The sequence below is a fragment of the Piliocolobus tephrosceles genome, chromosome 21 (genome assembly GCF_002776525.5).
Source record: "Piliocolobus tephrosceles isolate RC106 chromosome 21, ASM277652v3, whole genome shotgun sequence".
NCBI lineage: Eukaryota > Metazoa > Chordata > Mammalia > Primates > Cercopithecidae > Piliocolobus > Piliocolobus tephrosceles.
The window spans coordinates 12110525-12130378 of NC_045454.1; the positions used below are offsets into that span (position 1 = coordinate 12110525).

General features: G+C 55.2%; 2 protein-coding genes across 4 annotated transcripts in view; both read left to right on the forward strand.

Moving 5' to 3' along the window:
• Window positions 1-6578, forward strand: part of RSPH6A (radial spoke head 6 homolog A) — a 22299-nt gene extending 15721 nt beyond the window's left edge. The window contains exons 3-5 of the mRNA XM_026457359.1: window positions 897-1041; window positions 2491-2608; window positions 6341-6578. Coding sequence (XP_026313144.1) covers window positions 897-1041; window positions 2491-2608; window positions 6341-6578 — 501 coding nt within the window. The remainder of the gene's footprint in view (window positions 1-896; window positions 1042-2490; window positions 2609-6340) is intronic.
• A 3753-nt stretch (window positions 6579-10331) lies between these two features.
• DMWD (DM1 locus, WD repeat containing) lies at window positions 10332-19812 on the forward strand. Of its 3 annotated transcripts, XM_023182328.3 has the most exons (5): window positions 10332-10849; window positions 12086-12268; window positions 15948-17231; window positions 18108-18182; window positions 18532-19812. In XM_023182328.3, the coding sequence occupies exons 1-5, from the start codon at window positions 10415-10417 to the stop codon at window positions 18577-18579; spliced, it is 2025 nt and encodes a 674-aa protein (XP_023038096.1). In that variant the 5' UTR covers window positions 10332-10414; the 3' UTR covers window positions 18580-19812. The 3 variants fall into 3 exon arrangements, with proteins under 3 accessions (XP_023038096.1, XP_023038097.1, XP_023038095.1); XM_023182329.2 differs by lacking the exon at window positions 18108-18182 and having other exon boundaries at window positions 10341-10849; window positions 18532-19094; XM_023182327.2 differs by lacking the exons at window positions 18108-18182; window positions 18532-19812 and having other exon boundaries at window positions 10341-10849; window positions 15948-17568.
• Window positions 19813-19854: the final 42 nt, after the last annotated feature.

Below are 19854 nucleotides of genomic sequence, written 5' to 3' on the forward strand. Positions count from 1 at the left end.
AAAAAAAAAAAAAAAGAATCGGCCGGGCGCGGTGGCTCAAGCCTGTAATCCCAGCACTTTGGGAGGCTGAGACAAGCGGATCACGAGGTCAGGAGATTGAGACCATCCTGGCTAACACGGTGAAACCCTGTCTCTACTAAAAAACACACACACACAAAAAAACTAGCCAGGCGAGGTGGCAGGCACCTGTAGTCCCAGCTACTCGGGAGGCTGAGGCAGGAGAATGGCATGAACCCGGGAGGCGGAGCTTGCAGTGAGCTGAGATCCCGCCACTGCACTCCAGCCTGGGCGACAGAGCGAGACTGTCTCAAAAAAAAAAAAAAAAAAATCAATGAGTGGGTCGTGGGTCAGGTGCGATGGCTCGCGCTAGTAATCCCAGCACTTTGGGAGACCAAGGCGGGTGGATCACTTGAGGTCAGGAGTTCGAGACCAGCCTGGCCAACATGGCGAAATGCCGTCTCTACTAAAACATACAAAATTTAGCCGGGCATGGTGTCAGGCACCTTAATCCCAGCTACTCGGGAGGCTGAGGCAGGAGAATCACTTAAACCAGAAGGCAGAGGTTGCAGTGAGCCAAGATTGTGCCACTGTACTCTAACCTGGGCCACAGAGTAAAACTCTGTCTCAAAAAAAGAAAAGAAAAAAAAAGAATCAATGAGTGAATGAATGCATGAATGGGGGTCACACAGTCAGGAGTCCTCATCTCAATAGAGCAGTTCTGTTGGCCCGTTTCCCACCTCCTCTTAACTGTGCGGCTAGATCTTGCCCTCTTGCCCATGCCTGGGTCTCTGAGGACAAGGCTGTGCTTCAGTCCTGTTGGTCCTTCACCTCCCCCACAGGATGCAGGCTGGGCTCCGTGCAGTGGGGCCATTGCCTGAGCTTCCCCCCACCCCCAGGGCCGCTGCACTTGGGTGAACCCTTTGCAGAAGACAGAGGAGGAAGAGGACCTGGGGGAGGAGGAAGAGAAGGCTGATGAGGGGCCAGAGGAGGTGGAGCAGGAGGTTGGCCCCCCACTGCTAACGCCACTTTCAGAAGATGCGGGTAAGGAAACCCTGTCAGCATGTACACCACTAGCTGGGGAGGGCTGGGAAGAAAGGGAGGGGTGGCTGGACTGCTGGAGTCCATCTCCCCGGTCCTTCCCTCCCAGGCTCAGAGGCTCTCTCAGCTAAAAAATGGGCGTGATCACAGTGGCCCCATCACAGTGGCCCCCTGCCCCCGCCATGTGGGAGGCGGGAGTCCCGGCGCTCACCTGCGGCAGGATGTGCTGTGGGAACATGTCCATAGACTTGTGGCAATGGCCCAAACCTTAGAATATGGCCTTTTGAGTCCCATGTGGGCCTGGAGGGAGGGGGATGTAGTTGGGGAGCCCTCCCTAAAGACTGGAGCTGGGTATATGTGTGTGTGTGTGTGTGTGTGTGTGTATGTATGTGTGTTGTTGTTGTTGTTTTGAGATGGAGTCTTGCTCCGTCGCCCAAGCTGGGGTGTAGTGGTGCAATCTTGGCTCACTGCAACCTCAACCTCTCGGTTTCATGCAATTTTCTCATCTCAGCCTCCTGAGTAGCTGGATTGCAGGCATGTGCCACCACTCCCAGATAACTTTTGTATTTTTAGTAGAGATGGGGTTTCACCATGTTGTTCAGGCTGATCTCGAACTCCTGACCTCAAGTGATCCACCTTACTTGGCCTCCCAAAGTGCTGGGATTACAGGCGTGACCCACTGTGACCAACCTGGAGCTGGATTTTGGATGAATGGACAGGAATTTCGTAATGTTGGGGCCTCAGGCACCCACAGGGAAGTGGAGAGAGAGGCTAGGAGTGGGCCAGGGGACAAGTCCTGGATTTGAAGCCAGATCCTGCCAGGCTGTGCCCTGCCCTCTGCACCCTGGTCTAAACTGATGGCCAACTCAGGAGCGGAATCACAGTGGCTCCTCAGTCGGGGGCCCTGCTGGGCACCAGGCACTGCAGCAGGTGTGCGCAGACCTTGGCACCAGAGGCCTCACTGCCACCCTGCAGCAAAGGCCAGGTGAGTCTCCCCATTTCCTGGATGCAGCCAGCTGAGGTGGGTGGATCACCTGAGGTCAGGAGTTCAAGATCAGCCTGGCCAACATGGTGAAACCCTGTCTCTACCAAAAATACAAAATTAGCCGAGTGTGGTGGTGCATGCCTGTAATCCCAGCTACTTGGGAGGCTGAGGCAGGAGAATCGCTTGAACCCAGGAGGCAGAGGTTGCAGTCAGTCGAGCTCACGCCACTGCACTGCAACCTGAGTGACAATGACGAGACTCTGTCTCCAAAAAAAAAAAGAGTGCCTGAGAGAGAGTGTGGTCTGCAGCCAGGGTTCAAACACCGCAGCCCGAGCTGTTGGTGGCTGCAGTTCCCCTTATGCCGCTCCAGGCCTCCCTTATTGCTGCCTGCCTTCCTCCAGGGTGCAGTGCAGGGCCTGAGGGCCTTCCTGACCCTGCTGCCCCCCTCTGCTGCCTCTCCACCGCAGAAATCATGCACCTGGCACCCTGGACCACCCGCCTGTCCTGCAGCCTCTGCCCGCAGTACTCAGTGGCCGTTGTGCGCTCCAACCTCTGGCCTGGGGCCTATGCCTATGCCAGTGGCAAGTAGGTCTTCCCCCAGCCCCTCCCAGCAGGAGAAACCCTCAGGACTTCTTCAAGGCCTGGTTGGGCTGGGCAACTCACCAGGGTGGGCAGAGATGGGGAGGGCCCCCTTCAGGAAGCCCCTAGGACTGACCCCCTCATAGCTCCTCTGAGTTTCACCAGGGCTAGAGTGGGAAATACCAGCCCACTAGGATGGGTCTCGGGGATGAGTCATGACGAGAGCATGGAGAATCAGAGAGTGGGAGGGACTGGCTAAGGTCACACAGCACTTGTGGGATACCAACCTGGATCTCCAGCCCCCTGATGACAGGGACAGAGTCCCTCTCTGGGGAAGCTGACTCCTTCCCTGGGGTCCCCTGGACAGTTCTTCCAGTTTTTTTGTTTGTGGTTTTGTTTTGTTTTTGAGATGGACTCTCGCTCTGTCACCCAGGCTGGGTGACAGTGCAGTGGCGCCATCTCAGCTCACTGCAACTTCCGCCTCCAAGGTTCAAGTGATTCTCCTGCTTCAGCCTCCCTAGTAGCTGGGACTACAGGCACATGCCACCATGCCTGGCTAATTTTTGTATTTTCAGTGGAGACAAGATTTCACCATGTTGGCCAGGCTGGTCTCAAACTCTTGACCTCGATCTGCCCACCTCGGTCTCCCAAACTGCTGGGACTACAGCACAGGCGTGAGCCACCACACCCAGCTGTTCTTCCAGTTGGAAGACTCTTCTCTCTATGGGGCAGAAACCTTCCCTCCCACCACCAGTTGTTCCAAAAAGAATGGCAAGCTTGGGCCGGATGCACTGGCTCATGCCTGTAATCCCAACACTCTGGGTTGCCAAGGTGGGAGGATTGCTTGAGCCCAGGAGCTCGAGACCAGCCAGGGGAACATAGTAAGACCCTATCTGTACAAATAATAATAATAATAATAAATTAAAAACTCAGCTAGGCATAGTTGCATGGACTACAGAGTGCCAGCTACTTAGGAGGCGGAGGCAGAAGGATTGCTTGAGCCCAGGAGGTCGAGGTTGCAGTGAGCTGTGATTGCACCACTGCACTCCAGTCTGGGCGACGGAGCAAGACCTTGTTTCAGAAAACAAGAATGGCAAGCCGAAGTCACCCCCACATCCTCCCACCCAGTTGCACACTCCCCACAGTCCTTCAGCCTTCTCCTCCAGGCACCTGGCAGCCCTCTGCTCTGCCGCATGACAGGGGGTTTGCAGCTGGAGGTGGGCGCACCTACCAGCTTTGTCCACCAGATGGCAGGACGATTTTTCCTAGAATTTCCTTTTTAATCTCAACGTGAACTGGGACTGTATTCGCTCCTGTATGAATCACAGCCGTGGTGGGATTGCATGTAATCTGGATACTTTAACACATTCCTGGCATTTATTTTTTCCTTCTCTGGAAGCTGGGAAGAGGCACGTTTGCTTTTGCCAACTCCCTTCCTCAGGCCATACCCCAAGATGCCAACATTCCTCTGAAAGCAAATTATCCAAACTTGAGGCTCCACTTGTCCATCCATTCTCTGCCCCCACCCACCTAATGCTCTTTTGTCCCCCCACCCATTGTTCCATTGTTTCTTTTTCTTTCTTTTTTTTTTTTTGAGATGGGGTCTCTCTCTGTCACCCAGGCTGGAGTGCAGTGGAGTGATCACGGCTCACTGCAGCCTCCACCTCCTGGCCTCAAGCAACCCTCCCACCTCAGCCTTCCAATATACTAGGATTACAGACGTGAGCCACTGTGCCTGGCCTCATTTTTAAATATTTTCTTTTCTTTTCTTTTCTTTTTTTTTTGAGATGAAGTCTTATTTTGTTGCCCAGACTGGAGTTTAGTGGTACGATCTCAGCTCACTGCAACCTCCACCTCCCGGGTTCAAGCCATCCTCCTGCCTCAGCCCTCCCAGTAGCTGGGATTACAGGCATGGGCCACCATGCCCAGCTAATTTTTGTATTTTTAGTAGAGATGGGATTTCGCCATGTTGGCCAGGCTGGTCTCCAACTCCTGACCTCAGGTGATCCACCCACCTCGGCCTCTCAAAGTGCTGGGATTACAGGCGTGGGCCACTGCACTCGGCTCTCTCTGCCTCTTTATTGGTCTCTGTCTCCCTCTCTCCCTACCTCTTAGTCCCCTCCCTTTCCTCCCATCTGTTCCTCTTCCTTCTCTAGTTAAAATTCTGCAGAAAGGCTAAATTGGCTGGGTTAGGACTGGGCACTAATCTCCTTGTTCATTATCAATCTCCTCTTAGCAGAATATAGGCACAATCCAGGGATTTTTTTTTTTTTTTTTGAAATGGAGTCTCGCTCTGTCACCCAGGCTGGAGTGCAGTGGTATGATCTCCGCTCACTGCAACCTTGATCTCTTGGATTCAACGGATTCTCATGCCCCAGCCTCCTGAGTAGTTGAGACTACAGGTGCCTGCTACCACGCCCAGCTAATTTTTATATTTTTTGTAGAGATGAGGTTTCACCAGGGTGGTCTTGAGCCCCTGACCTCAGTTGATCTTCCCACGTCGGCCTCCTAAAGTGCTGGGATTACAGGCCTGAACCACCGCACCCGGCAGGGATTTTTGTCTAGTTTGCTTACTGCTGTGTCCCCAGCATATAGACAATTTTATTTATGTCCCACATAATATGTGGGACATAAATAAAATGTCACATATAAATAAATTGATATCCAACATAAAATTATGTCTTACGTAAATAAAATAGGAGCCGCATATATAATTTAAATTTGTTTTGTTATTTTTAGTTACTTACTTCTTGATTTATTTTGAGACAGGTTCTCACTCTGTCACCCAGGCTGGAGTGCAGTGGCATGATCACAACTTACTGCAGCCTCAAACTCCTGGGCTCCAGCAATCCTCCCACCTCAGCCTCCCCAGTAACTGGAACCACAGGCATGTGCCACTGCAACTGGCTAATTTTTACACTTTGGAGGCAGGCAGATCACTTGATGTCAGGAGTTTGAGACCAGCCTGGCCAACACGGTGAAACCCCCTCTGTACTGAAAATACAAAAATTAGGCCAGGCACAGTGGCTCATGCCTGTAATCCCAGCACTTCGGGAGGCCGAGGCGGGCAGATCACTTGAGGTCAGAAGTTTGAGACCAGCCTGGCTAACATGGTGAAACCCCATCTCTACTAAAAATACAAAAATTAGCTGGGTGAGGTGGTGTGCACCTATAGTCCTAGCTACTTGGGAAGCTGAGGTGGGAGAATCACTTGAACCCAGGAGGCAGATTTTGCAGTGAACCCAGGAGGTGGAGTTTGCATCCAGCCTGGGTAATACAGAGAAACCCAGTGAGCACATTTCGCCCTGCCATCCACAACTTTGCAGTCATGCTATGCACACGCTGGTTAAGTTAAGCCTTAACTTAAAGAAAGTTAAGGCTGGCCGGGTGCAGTGGTTCAAGCCTGTAATCCCAGCACTTTGGGAGGCCGAGGCGGGCAGATCATGAGGTCAGGAGTTCGAGACCAGACTGGCCAACAGGGTGAAACCCCATCTCTACTAAAAATACAAAAATTAGCTGGACGTGATGGTGTGTGCCTGTAGTCCCAGCTACACGGGAGGCTGAGGCAGGAGAATCGCTTGAACCAGGGAGGCGGAGGTTGAAGTAAGCTGAGATCGTACCACTGCACTCCAGCCTGGGCAACAGAGTGAGACTCCGTCTCAAAAAAAAAAAGAAAAAAAGAAAGTAAAGTCTGGGGTCTTTGAGGGAGAATTTCACAGTGTCTCACTGCCTCTCCAGAAAGTTTGAGAACATCTACATCGGCTGGGGTCACAAGTACAGCCCCGAGAACTTCAACCCTGCCCTGCCAGCCCCCATTCAGCAAGAGTACCCCAGTGGCCCAGAGATCATGGAGATGAGTGACCCCACAGTGGAAGAGGAGCAGGCTGTGAAAGCAGCCCAGGAGCAAGCCCTGGGAGCCACAGAGGAGGAGGAGGAGGGCGAGGAGGAGGAGGAGGGCGAGGAGACAGATGACTGAGGCTCGCCTTCTAGCCACTTTCCCCAAGCAGATAGATAGCAAATTTCCCCTTAGAGGTCGTTAGAATGTATTCATATTTTCACTGGTTGCTTCCTGTCCCCAGAGGGCAGGAATAGAAAAGGAAGGCAACTGCTTCAAATAAAATTTCTCCACGGCGTTATGGATGAGCCATTCATTCATTTGTTCACCACATCTGTTGACATGAACTCCAAGCTAGGACTGTTGGGCCCTGCCGAGGGCACAGACGTTGCCTGGCAGTCTCTGCCACCTGTTTGGTTTGTGTTGTTGTCATTGTTTGAGACAGGGTCTCATTCTGTCACCCAGGTTGGAGTACAGTGGCACGATCTCAGCTCCCTCCAGCCTTGACCTCCCAGGCTCAAGCAGTCCTCCCATCTCAGCCTCCTGAGTAGCTGAGACCGCAGGTGCACGTCACCACATACAGTAATTTTTGTAATTTTTGTAGAGACAGGGTCCTGAGGAACTAGGACTGCAGGCACAGGCCACCATGCCCAGCTACATTTTTTCAATTTTTGGGGGTCTCACTATGAAATGGGGTTTATGTTGCCCAAGCCAGTCTTGAACTCCTGGCATCAAGCGATCTGCCTGTCTTGACCTCCCAAAGTGTTGGGATACAGCTGTGAGCCACCGCGACCTGCCCCACCTGTTTTATTTGTTCATTTACCTCTCCATCAAACCATTATTGAAATGCCTCCTGTCAGCCCAGCCTTGTGCTGGGGACACAGAGGTGACCAACCAGCCGCAGCCCTGCCTTCCTGGGCCTCACAACACTATAGGGAGAGAGACTCATCTCCAGACAGTGACAGCCCAAATGGGGAAGCCCAGAGGACTGATGGAGCTCCCGAGCCAACTCTTAAAGGGTCAAGAAAAGAATGGGGAAAGGCATTCCAAGGATAGGGAACAGAATGTGCAAAGATCCAAGGGCAAGAGAGAGTGTGATATATTGGGGTAGTTTTTCAAGCCTCATTTTAGGTGACAGATAGTGTGAGGAGTTAGTGGTGAGAGATGAGATTGAAAAGAGGTTGGCCGGGCGCGGTGGCTCAAGCCTGTAATCCCAGCACTTTGGGAGGCCGAGACGGGCGGATCACGAGATCAGGAGATCGAGACCATCCTGACTAATGCGGTGAAACCCCGTCTCTACTAAAAAAACACAAAAAACTAGCCGGGCGAGGTGGCGGGCGCCTGTAGTCCCAGCTACTGGCGAGGCTGAGGCAGGAGAATGGCGTAAACCCGGGAGGCGGAGCTTGCAGTGAGCTGAGATCCGGCCACTGCACTCCAGCCTGGGCGACAGAGCAAGACTCCGTCTCAAAAAAAAAAAAAAGAAAAGAGGTTGACAGGGGCCAGATCACTTGGGTTTTAACTTTGCCCTGAGAGCACTAGGGAGCTACAGATGAATTTGAGCAGGAGAGGGCCCTGATCATATTCATGCTTTAGAAAGACCTCTCTAGGCCAGGTGCAGTGGGTCACACTCATAATCCCAGCACTTAGGGAGGCCGAGGTGGGCGGATCACCTGAGGCCAGGAGTTTGAGACCAGCCTGGCCAACATGGTGAAACCCCGTCTCTACTAAGACTACAAAAAAGTAACCAGGTGTGGTGGTAGGTGCCTGTAATCCCAGCCACTCAGGAGGCTAAGGCAGGAGAATCACTTGAACCCAGGAGGTGGAGGTTGCAGTGAGCCAAAATCACACCATTGCACTCCAGCCCACGTGACAAGAGCGAGACTCCGTCTCAAAAACAAAAAACAAAACAAAACAAAACAAAAGGCCGGGTGCTGTGGCTCATGCCTGTACTCCCAGCACTTTGGGAGGCCGAGGTGGCTGGATCACCTGAGGTCAGGAGTTCAAGATCAAGACCAGACTGCCCAACATGGTGAAACCTCATCTCTGAGCCGAGATGGTGCCATTGCACTCCAGCCTGGGTGGCAGGGCAAGACTCTGTCTCAAAAAACAAAAACAAGGCCGGGCGCGGTGGCTCACACCTGTAATCCCAGCACTTTGGGAGGCTGAGGCAGGCGGATCACGAGGTCAGGAGATCAAGACCACAGTGAAACCCCGTCTCTACTACAAATACAAAAAATTAGCCGGGCATGGTGGCGGGCGCCTGTAATCCTAGCTACTCGGGAGGCTGAGGCAGGAGAATGGCGGGAACCCGGGAGGCGGAGCTTGCAGTGAGCTCAGATCGAGCCACTGCACTCCAGCCTGGGCGACAGAGCAAGACTCCGTCTCAAAAAAAAAAAACGAAAAAACAAGCAAACAAAAAACCCCAAAAACCTCTCTACATGCCAGGTGAAAGGTGGAAGTGGGGGTGAGACAGAAATCTGGGAGACTAAGAGACATGGTTGATGTGGGGGTGGGGGAAGGGCTTGGGTAGAGGAGGACCTTGGATCAGGGCTGCGGAGAACAAGGAACTGAGAAAGAGGAATTGCAGGTGGTTGAATGCAGAAGACTTGGAGGCTGTAAGCAGGGGAGAGTGAAGATAAATGGTACACATCTAGGAAGACACCCAGGTGTGTGGCCTGGTTGACTGAGTGGACAGCAGATCTAACCCTAAGATGGTGATGCAAGAGAGGAGAAGGATTTGGTGTAAGACGTCAAGTTCATGGTAGGATTCTTTTTTCTTTCTTCCTTCCTTCCTTCCCTCCCTCCCTCCCTCCCTCCCTCCCTCCCTCCCTTCCTTCCTCCCTTCTTTCTTTCTTTCTTTCTTTCTTTCTTTCTTTCTTTCTTTCTTTCTTTTTTTCTTTCGTTTTAGAGAAACTGAGTCTGGCTCTGTCCCCCAGGCTATAGTATGGTGATGTGATCATAGCTCACTGCAGTCTTGATCTCCTGGGCTCAAGTGATCCTCCCACCTCAGCCACCCAAAGTGCTGGGATTCTGGGATTCCAGACGTGAGCCATTGTAGGACTTTTTTTTTTTTTTTAAGAGTGAGATGCCGTTGGGACACACTAAGGAGAAATCGTAGAGGCTATTGACTACGTGAGACTAGAAAGATCTATGATGGGGCTGGGTGACTTCAGCAGACATGGGGAGCACTGGCTATGAGTAGGAGCTGTTGGGATCAGTGGGAGACTTTGGGTTACGAGTGGATTACTGGGACACTGGGGCACTGTGGGGATCAATACAATTTGGGAATCAGAGGTGGGTTTTGGAGGACAAGTGAGGTTGTTGGAAATAAGAAAGTCATGGAAATATATATTGGAGGTTGGTGGAAAATATGAAGGATGTTTGGGGTTAGCATTAATCAATAGTGGGTCAGAGGAAGTCCTTTGAGTTGTGTGGGGACGCAGGGATTTGGCGGGTCACCAAGGGTGGGGAAGAATGGTAGCAGATGCTGTGGTCATTCAGGGATTTGAATATGTCAGTGGGAAACATTGGAGGTCAGGAGAGTGTATGTTGGGCGTCTAAGGAGAGACCAGGGTCACTTGGGGTCGGCTGTGACTTCATGGGAAGGCTGGACTATGGATGAGGGCTTCTTTGGTGGGGGTCACTCCGTTGCTAGGCAAACGGTTCCCAGGGCGCGGTTGCTAAGGACTTGAGCTTTCTAACTGGCCACGCCTCTTTCCATTGCGGGCTCCGCCCCCGCAGTCAACCACAAGTCGGTCACAGGCACAAAGGCCGCGCCCACCTCGCCCCGCCCACAGTCTCAGCACCGTTACCCGAGCAACCGTGGGGGTTCGTCCCGCCTCCGGACTTGGGTGCCAATCGAAGAGGCGTTGCCTAGGCGACGACTCCACCTTTTCCGGAGCGGGCCCGCGGCTTCCGGCAGGGGGCCCGGCTGCGGGCGGCAGTCCGGCAGCGGCGGGGCCCGGGGGGCGCCCAAGATGGCGGCGGGCAGCGCGGAGGGCGGCTCGGGCCCCGGCGCCGCCATGGGGGACTGCGCGGAGATTAAGTCCCAGTTCCGCACGCGCGAGGGTTTCTACAAGCTACTCCCCGGCGACGGCGCCGCTCGCAGGTCGGGTCCGGCTTCCGCCCAGACCCCGGTGCCGCCCCAGCCGCCGCAGCCCCCGCCCGGCCCTGCCTCCGCCTCCGGTCCCGGCGCTGCAGGCCCCGCGTCGTCCCCGCCGCCCGCAGGCCCCGGGCCCGGGCCCGCGCTGCCCGCCGTGCGCCTCAGCCTCGTGCGCCTCGGGGAGCCCGACAGCGCCGGGGAGCCGCCCGCCACGCCCGCGGGGCTGGGCTCAGGGGGAGACCGCGTCTGTTTCAACTTGGGCCGTGAGCTCTATTTCTACCCAGGCTGCTGCCGCCGTGGGAGCCAACGGGTGAGCAGCCTGCATCGTGGGGCCCTGGGTACTGAAAGGATGGACGTTCCAGAGAACTGATAGGAGGGTGCCTGAATTGACATAGGGCCCTGAGATAGGCATCCTAAATGTGATGGACGTCCTGGGGCGATAGCATTGGAGGGAGTACAAGATTCTGAAATGTGATGGGAGGCCCCCGGGGTGCTGGGCAGGCATCTTTGAGGTGATGGGGGAAATCCCCTTTACCCCCGTTATGCGTAGGGGTTCTGGGATGGTGAGTATTGGACTTGATGGGGTATCTGAGATGAGGTGGGATCCCCCGGGTTCTGGGGTGGCAGGTATTCTGCAGGTAATGGGGAATCATGAGGTGATGCAAGCTCAGAGGTGATGGAGAACCCAGTATTGCATCCTGGAGGTGTTGGAGAGGGTCTTGAGATTGAGCCCAGGAATGTGGAGAAGTCTAGAAGTGATGGAGGCCTTGAAGGTAATAGGGGATCCAGAAGCTGAATGGGATCCTAGAGAAAATTGGGGTCTCGCGGTCATGAGTGTCCTGGAGGAGCCTGGAGGAGATAAGCGTCTGGAAGCTGATGGGAGCTCTCAAGGGGATGAGAGGCCCTGGCAGGGGAATCTGCAGGTGTGATTCAGGGCATCTCTAAAGCGATGTGGTGAGAACCTTGGGAAACTTATGGTGGTCCCAGAAATGATGGGAATCCTCAGAGCCCTGAGGTAGTAAATGGGCCTGAAATGTGGGAGACTATGAGTTTTGATGGGTCCCTGAACTGTGGCGGTTTAGGGATTCCAAAGTGAAGAGAATACTAGGATGTTAGGCTTTAGAGTCCTGGGAATTTGGGTGACCTTGAGGTTTGGGGGTCTTGGAATAGTGTGGTACTAGGTCCTAAGGGAGTTGCTGAGGTTATAGGGTGGAGTGGTGGGGCTAAAAGGAATCGGAGCTCAGGAACTGTGTGGACCCAGAGCCCTGAAGTTGTGGACAAGGGTGTCTCTGAATTAGGGGTGACCCAGCTTGGGGGAGGCACTGTGGTCAAGGGGGATCCTTACTATCTTTTTTGCTACTCCATCTGTGATTTAGGTCCCCTTCCCGTCTGTGGTTGCCCCCTCCTTCCCAATCCACCTACTCACCTCCCCACTTCCCTCTGGGTTCTAACCCTACTTCCTCTTAGTGGTTACCCCCAACCTCAACATCCTCTTCCTTCCTCTCAGTGGCATATACCATTAACTCCTTTTCTCCCACCCCTCAAGTCCATTGACCTCAACAAGCCAATTGACAAGCGGATCTACAAGGGCACCCAGCCCACCTGCCACGATTTCAACCAGTTCACTGCTGCCACCGAGACCATCTCCCTGCTGGTGGGCTTCTCAGCGGGTCAGGTGCAGTACCTGGATCTCATCAAAAAGGACACCAGCAAGCTGTTCAATGAGGAGGTGATTGCAGCCCCCAGAACCCCCAACTGCTCTGCCTTCTCACCTACCCACTATGTGCCATTAGGATGCAGCTGCCTGGGGAACAGTGTAGGCCTGAGAGGGGCAGGACCAGGGAGAGATGGAGAATGGGGTGACAGCAGCTAGTGATAGCTGTACTGTATGCAGGCCCTATGCTGTGTTACCCCTGTGCTGAATACTTGACTCCTTGAGTTTTATTTATTTACTTGTGTATTTATTTATTTTTTTTATTTTTTTGAGACGGAGTCTGGCTCTGTCGCCCAGGCTGGAGTGCAGTGGCCGGATCTCAGCTCACTGCAAGCTCCGCCTCCCGGATTTATGCCATTCTCCTGCCTCAGCCTCCCGAGTAGCTGGGACTACAGGCGTCCGCCACCTTGCCTGGCTAGTTTTTTGTATTTTTTAGTAGAGACGGGGTTTCACCGTGTTAGCCAGGATGGTCTTGATCTCCTGATCTAGTGATCCACCCGTCTCGGCCTCCCAAAGTGCTGGGATTACAGGCTTGAGCCACTGCGCCCGTCAAATTTTTTTTTCTTTTTGAGGCAGAGTCTCGCTCTGTCACCCAGGCTGGAGCGCATTAGTACAATCTCTGCTCACTGCAACCTCCCAGTTCAAGCAATTCCCCTGCCTCAGCCTCCTGAGTAGCTGGGATTACAGGTGCCCACCATCATACCTAGCTAATTTTTGTATTTTTGGTAGAGACTGGGTTTCACCACGTTAGCCAGACTAGTCTCAAACACCTGACCTCGTGATCCACCTGCCTTGCCCTCCCAAAGTGCTGGAATTACAGGCGTGAGCCACTGCGCCTGGCCACTCCTTGAGTTTTCATCAACCAGTGGATCCAGAAGTGTGCTGCCCGTTTTGCAGATTAGAGAATTGAGGCTAGTAAATAAGTTGGGACTTAGTTGATACCGTTGCTCTTTGAGTTCTGGGCTCTGGAGGCTTTGAATTCAAAGCGCTGCTGCACCACTTATTCACCGTGTGACTTTGGGAAGGTGACCATTCTCTGAGCCTCACTTCTCCTTCTCTGCAAAATGGGATTCCAGTTCCTACCTTGCAGAACCGCTGTTGTAGAATCATACATGGAGATTGCTCAGTCCTGGGCCAACTTGGCCTACGAGGAGATACCAGTAAACGACCTTATCCGCGGGCAGGGACTGCTCTTGGCTTCTGTCTCATTCTCTCTGGTCCAGAGGAGGTGTTCCATAAATATTCTCAGAATGAGTGAATGGCTGAAGGGAGTGAACGGAATAGTGAGTGGATTAAAAATTCATTAGCTCATCCATTCACAAATAGTTTTTGAGCATCCGTTCTGTGCCAGGCACCGTTCCCAGCAGTAGGGATATCACATCTCAGGGCCCTGGACAGGAGGCCCTGCCCTTTTGGAGCTTTCAGTCTAGCTGGGGAGACGGACAGTTAATCAAGTTAAGTCTTCATGTGTCAGCAGGTGATTAAGGCCTGTTTAGAAGAAACGGTGGGGAAGGGGCTGAGGGAAGCTTGAAGAGTCTAACAGGGTGGTCAGGAAAGCCCTCACTAAGAGGTGATATTGAAATAAAGACCTGAAGGAGGCAGGTGAGAAGAGTTGCCTGGGGAAGGGCATCTTTTTTTTTTTTTTTTTCTTTCGAGATAGGGTCTCACTCTGTCGTCCATGCTGAAGTGCAGCGATACGATCTTGGTTCACTGCAACCCCTGCCTCCCAGGCTCAAGCAATCCTCCCATGTCAGCCTCCTGAGTAGCCGGGACTACAGGCATGCACCACCACAATTGGCTAACTTTTGTATTTTTCATAGAGATGGGGTCTCTTTGTGTTGCCCAGACTGGTCTCGAGCTCCTGGGCTCAAGCGATTCTCCTGCCTTGGCCTCCCAAAGTGCTGGGATTATAGGCGTGGGCTACCACACCCAGCCAAGAAGGACATTCTGAGTAGTGGGACCAGCTAGGACAAATGCAGGATAGCACAGAAGTCGTGTGGCCAGAGCAGTTACTGAGAGAGAGAGGATGGTAGATGAGTTCCAGGAAATAACAGAGGGGTCGGCTCATGGGGAGTCTGGAAGGCCGTGGAGAGACTTTGCCTTACTCTTAGTTGGAAACCTGTGGAGGAGCCTTTCTCGGTGGGGCTCACCTGAGCCCTGGAAGGCAGAAGTGACTGGAGTGATTATTTGCTCAGTTCTCCCAAGGATGGGAGGCCTCTCATCCTGGGAGAGCAGCTCCTTAGTTGCATATGCTGGCTGCCTGAGGGCATTAGGGCCTTGGGCTCTGGAACCCTGCTTGAGAGAGGCTGCTAAGCGCTCAGAGCAGGACAGTGCCAGGTGCTGACTGATACTTAACAGAGCATCACTGTGGCTGCTGCAGAGGACAGACAGGCCCAGGCAGTGGAGCCTGAGGCCAGTCACACAACATTGCAGGCTTGGGGTGGCTGGATGGGATGGTGAGAGGAGGTCAGATTCTGGGTGTATTTTTTCTTTTTCTTTTGAGATGGAGTCTCGCTCTGTTGCCCAGGCTGGAGTACAGTGGCATGGTCTCCGCTCACTGCGACCTCCGCCTCCCGGGTTCAAGCAATTCTCCTGCCTCAGCCTCCTGAGTAGCTGGGACTACAGGTGCCCGCCACCACACCTGGCTAATTTTTGTATTTTTAGTATGGATAGGGTTTCACCATATTGGCCAGGCTGGTCTGGAACTCCTGACTTGGTGATCCGCCCGCCTTGCCCTCCCGAAGTGCTGGAAGTACAGGCGTGAGCCACTGTGCCAGCCGATTCGGGGTGTATTTTGGAGGTTGCGCCCACAGGATTTGTGGAAGGATTGGATGTGAGGAAAAGGGCAGGTGCTGAGGGTTTTTGTCTAAGCACCTAGCAGGATGGGGGGTTGTCACTCATTTGTCCAGGAATTACCTTCAAGCCGCCTCCTGTGTGTACTGCTTTAAAGAACAGCGAACCAAACAAAGATCCCTTCCTTTGAGGAGCTGGCTTTCTGTGAAGAAATTTCCTGCTTAAAGCCTGACATAGTAAAGATCGGAGGAGGGTTAGGTAGATAGAGCAGAGGTCCCCAACCTTTTTGGCACCAGGGACCAGCTTAGGGAAGACAGTTTTTCCACGAACTGCTGGGGGGATGGTTTTGGGATGAAACCGTTCCACCTCTGATCATCAGGTGTTAGATTCTAACAAGGAGCGCACACCTAGCTCCCTCGCATGCGCAGTTCGTAGTGGGGTTCGCGCTCCTGTGAGGGTCAAATGGTGCGCTGCTCTAGTAGGAGGCCGGGCTCAGGCTGTAATGCCTGCTCGCTCACCGCTCACTTGCTGCTGCATGGCCTGGTTCCTAACAGGCCATGGACCACTACTGTTCCATGGCCCAGAGGTTGAGGACCCTGAGATACAGGACAGTTCTATGGCAAGCAGGACTGTCCCCTCACCAAAGATGGGACACTGAGGCTCCTTGGAGCACCCTGTGGCCACCTGGCAGCAGCCCCTGTTCCCCCATGTCTTCATGACCCGGTGTCCATCTGTCTTCCCCAGTTTGGGAGCTTCTCATCGAGGAGGACCTGGGCCTGGTGTGGCACCTGCTGTGTGAGCGGGGCCATGTCCAATGGCTGCCTTGGGGACTTGAGGTTGGGGAGAAGGTCTGCCTGAGTTTTACTGCCTTCTCCCAACCCCACCCTGTCTCCCCTGGCAGCGGCTGATCGACAAGACCAAGGTGACGTATCTGAAGTGGCTGCCTGAGTCGGAGAGCCTGTTCCTGGCATCACACGCCAGTGGCCACCTGTACCTATACAACGTCAGCCACCCGTGCGCCTCAGCCCCACCCCAGTACAGCCTGCTGAAGCAGGGCGAGGGCTTCTCTGTCTATGCTGCCAAGAGCAAGGCGCCCCGCAACCCGCTGGCCAAGTGGGCGGTGGGCGAGGGGCCCCTCAACGAGTTCGCCTTCTCGCCCGATGGCCGGCATCTGGCCTGTGTGAGCCAGGACGGCTGCCTGCGCGTCTTCCACTTCGACTCCATGCTCCTGCGCGGGCTCATGAAGAGCTACTTTGGGGGCCTGCTGTGTGTGTGCTGGAGCCCGGACGGCCGTTACGTGGTGACGGGTGGTGAAGATGACCTGGTCACCGTGTGGTCCTTCACTGAGGGCCGCGTGGTGGCTCGAGGCCACGGCCACAAGTCCTGGGTCAACGCTGTGGCCTTCGACCCCTACACCACACGGGCAGAGGAGGTGGCGACAGCAGCTGGTGCTGACGGGGAGCGGAGCGGCGAGGAGGAGGAGGAGGAGCCCGAGGCTGCGGGCACAGGCTCGGCCGGGGGCGCCCCGCTCTCTCCACTGCCCAAGGCTGGCTCCATCACTTACCGCTTTGGCTCCGCGGGCCAGGACACGCAATTCTGCCTATGGGACCTCACTGAAGATGTGCTCTACCCGCACCCGCCCCTGGCCCGCACCCGCACCCTCCCTGGCACTCCTGGCACCACGCCACCGGCCGCCAGCAGCTCGAGGGGTGGCGAGCCTGGCCCGGGCCCCTTGCCTCGCTCGCTGTCCCGCTCCAACAGCCTCCCGCACCCGGCGGGCGGGGGCAAGGCAGGCGGCCCGGGCGTGGCGGCAGAGCCTGGCACACCATTCAGCATCGGCCGCTTCGCCACGCTCACATTGCAGGAGCGGCGGGACCGGGGGGCCGAGAAGGAGCACAAGCGCTACCACAGCCTGGGCAACATCAGCCGGGGTGGCAGTGGCGGCGGCGGCGGCGGCGGCAGTGGGGAGAAGCCCAGTGGCCCTGTTCCCCGCAGCCGCCTGGACCCCGCCAAGGTGCTGGGCACCGCGCTGTGCCCACGCATCCATGAGGTGCCCCTGCTGGAGCCCCTCGTGTGCAAGAAGATCGCCCAGGAGCGGCTCACGGTCCTCCTGTTTTTGGAGGACTGCATCATCACTGCCTGCCAGGAGGGCCTCATCTGCACCTGGGCCCGGCCGGGCAAGGCGGTGAGTGGCCCCATGCCAGCCTGCCAGGGACCTGGCAGGACCCTTGGTGGGAAGAAGCAGTCACTGGAAGAGAGAGGGCTTTGTTGCTGTCACAGCCTCTGGCTTCGTGGGGTGAGGGGAAGCCATGGAAATCTTAGTGTCTCAGAACAAGACCTCTCAGATCTTAGAGTGAGAGGGCCTAGCCCCAGGTGGCAGGCAGCAGAGAGAGGGGTGGGTGTGAGAGCCAGCTGGGAGACGGGGCGTCCAAGGCTGGCCGTCTGAAGGGCAGCAGATGGGCCCCGCATGGCCAAGTCTTACTGCCCGTCACTCGAACCAAAATCTATTTCTATTGAACATCTGTTTTTTAAATGGTGAAACTTTTTTGAGTACTTCAGGCCAAAACTCTAGGGGCGAGCTCAAGCCTGTGGGCGTGGCTGCCAGCCTGGTTCTGGACTCAGGATCTGAGCCTCCTGCTGAAGGCACAGTCTGGGAATCCCAGCCTGGGTTCCAGTCCCACTCCCTGTGTGATCCCGGACAAGTCACTGCTCCCTCTGACCTCCAACTCATCACCTAAGTCTTAGAGCCTGTAGAATGGGCAGAGGGTGGATGTGTTTGCCTCCTGGGTGGGCTGTGGCGTTGGAAAGGTCACAGTAGGCAAAGCAGGCCTGGCACCTTGTAAGTTCGGGGCTCGTCTTGGGTGTCTCAGCTCCTTAGGGCTTGGACTCAGCTGCCCAGGGTCCTGGAGGCCGTGGCTTGGTTCCTCAGATCCTCGGTTTTGGAATTGTAGAGTCCTGAGTCCCTAGAACTTGAGAATACAGCCTGAGTGCCTCAGTGGCAAGAGCGGTGGGATGTGGGGAGTCTGGTTGAGTCCTCAAAGAGACCCCTCTGTCTCCCTAGTTCACAGACGAGGAGACCGAGGCCCAGACAGGGGAAGGAAGTTGGCCCAGGTCACCCAGCAAGTCAGTGGTAGAGGTAGGACTGTCCCTGAGTTCTTTCCCCAGCACCTCAGGGTCCCTCCCAAGTTAGAAGGGAGCCCCAGTTTCCCCCTCCCCTCACATCCCTACCCTTACCCCATCGTCACTCAGGATCCGCCGAGGACTTTTGATTATTGAGTGAAAGTGCCGACTGCCAGGACAGGAAGCTAGCTAAGATGCAAATTCCCAACCTAGAGCAGTGGCCTCTGGGGGATCTGGGGTGGACCCAAGGGCAAGGCCAGGGTGGCAGCAGCTTTGGGGACTCTGGGCTGGCTCCCTCCCCTTGACACTGGCTGAAGTCCAGGTGGTCTCTGACCCCTCCCATCTCTCCCTCTCATCTTCCCCAGGGCATCTCCTCCCAACCAGGCAACTCCCCGAGCGGCACGGTGGTGTGAAGCCGTGGATGTCGGGGCCCCTACCCCATGCCCCCAGCCTCCTAGCCATAACCCTCCCTGCTGACCTCATGGATCAACGTATTAACAAGACTAACTATGACAGATGGACTGCTCCGGTCCCCCAACCTGCACAAAATTTGGGGGCCCCCCAGACTGGCCCGGACACTGGGGGAATGTAATGGTCCTTGTGGCCTCAGCCTTGTCCCCCACCCACTGCCAAGTACAATGACCTCTTCCTCTGAAACATTAGTGTTACCCTCATCCCTGTCCCCAGCATGTGACTGTCACTCCTGGGGAGAGACTCCCCGCCCCCGCCACAAGAGCCCCAGGTCTGCAGTGTGCCCCTTAGTTGAATGGACAGGGCTGGGGGTGGTCCAGCCCTCACCCGGCCCCCACCCCAGCTGCCCTTGCTATTGTCTGTGCTTTTGAAGAGTGTTAAATTATGGAAGCCCCTCAGGTTCCTCCCTGGCCCCCAGGACCTCTTATTTATACTAAAGTTCCCTGTTTTCTCAGCGGCTCTGTCCCCTTCGGAGGAGGTGGTGTAGAGGACCTGTGTGTGTGCTCTGTGGTTCTAGGCAGTCCACTTTCCCCTGAGGAGGAGTGCAGGCCTGCTCCTGGCCCAGCGCCTCCCACGCCTTTTCCTAGCAGGAAAAGCCGGAGCCCAGGGAGGGAACGGACCTGCGAGTCACACGGCTGGTGACCCACACCGGCGACTGGAGCAGGGCCCTCTCGGGGAGAAGAGCATCCTGCCCGCAGCCAGGGCCCCTCATCGAAGTCCTCATTGGGTGTTTTTTAAATTCTCAAAACTGCCCAGAACCACATTTCCCAAGCCCTGCCCAGCTGGGACTCCTTGGTCCTTGCCTCTAGTTTCTCAGGCCCGGCCCTCTCAAGGCCCAGGCACCCCAGGCCAGCTGGAGGCCCCAACTTCCACTCTGGAGCACGGTCCACACTGGAAAGAAGAGCTCAGATCCCTCCTGGCTCTCGGAGCCGCAGGGAGTGTCTTCCCGCGCCACCCTCCACCCCCCGAAATGTTTCTGTTTCTAATCCCAGCCTGGGCAGGAATGTGGCTTCCCGGCCAGGGGCCAAGGAGCTATTTTGGGGTCTCCTTTGCCTGGGGAGGGCTTGGCTCCACCACTTGCCTCCCCCAGGCTTTGGGCAGCAGGTCACCCCTGTTCAGGCTCTGAGGGTGCCCCCTCCTGGTCCTCTCCTCACCACCCCTTCCCCACCTCCTGGAAAAAAACAAAAAAAGTGTAAAGCAGAGAGCCTGAGGGCTAA

Excerpts from the sequence above, each read along its gene's own strand:
- DMWD (XM_023182327.2), top strand. The coding sequence starts at position 10,415 with ATGGCGGCGGGCAGCGCGGAGGGCGGCTCGGGCCCCGGCGCCGCCATG. Across the intron at positions 10,850-12,085 it reads GCCGCCGTGGGAGCCAACGG|TCCATTGACCTCAACAAGCC; the intron begins GTGAGCAGCCTG and ends CCACCCCTCAAG. Across the intron at positions 12,269-15,947 it reads GCAAGCTGTTCAATGAGGAG|CGGCTGATCGACAAGACCAA; the intron begins GTGATTGCAGCC and ends CTCCCCTGGCAG.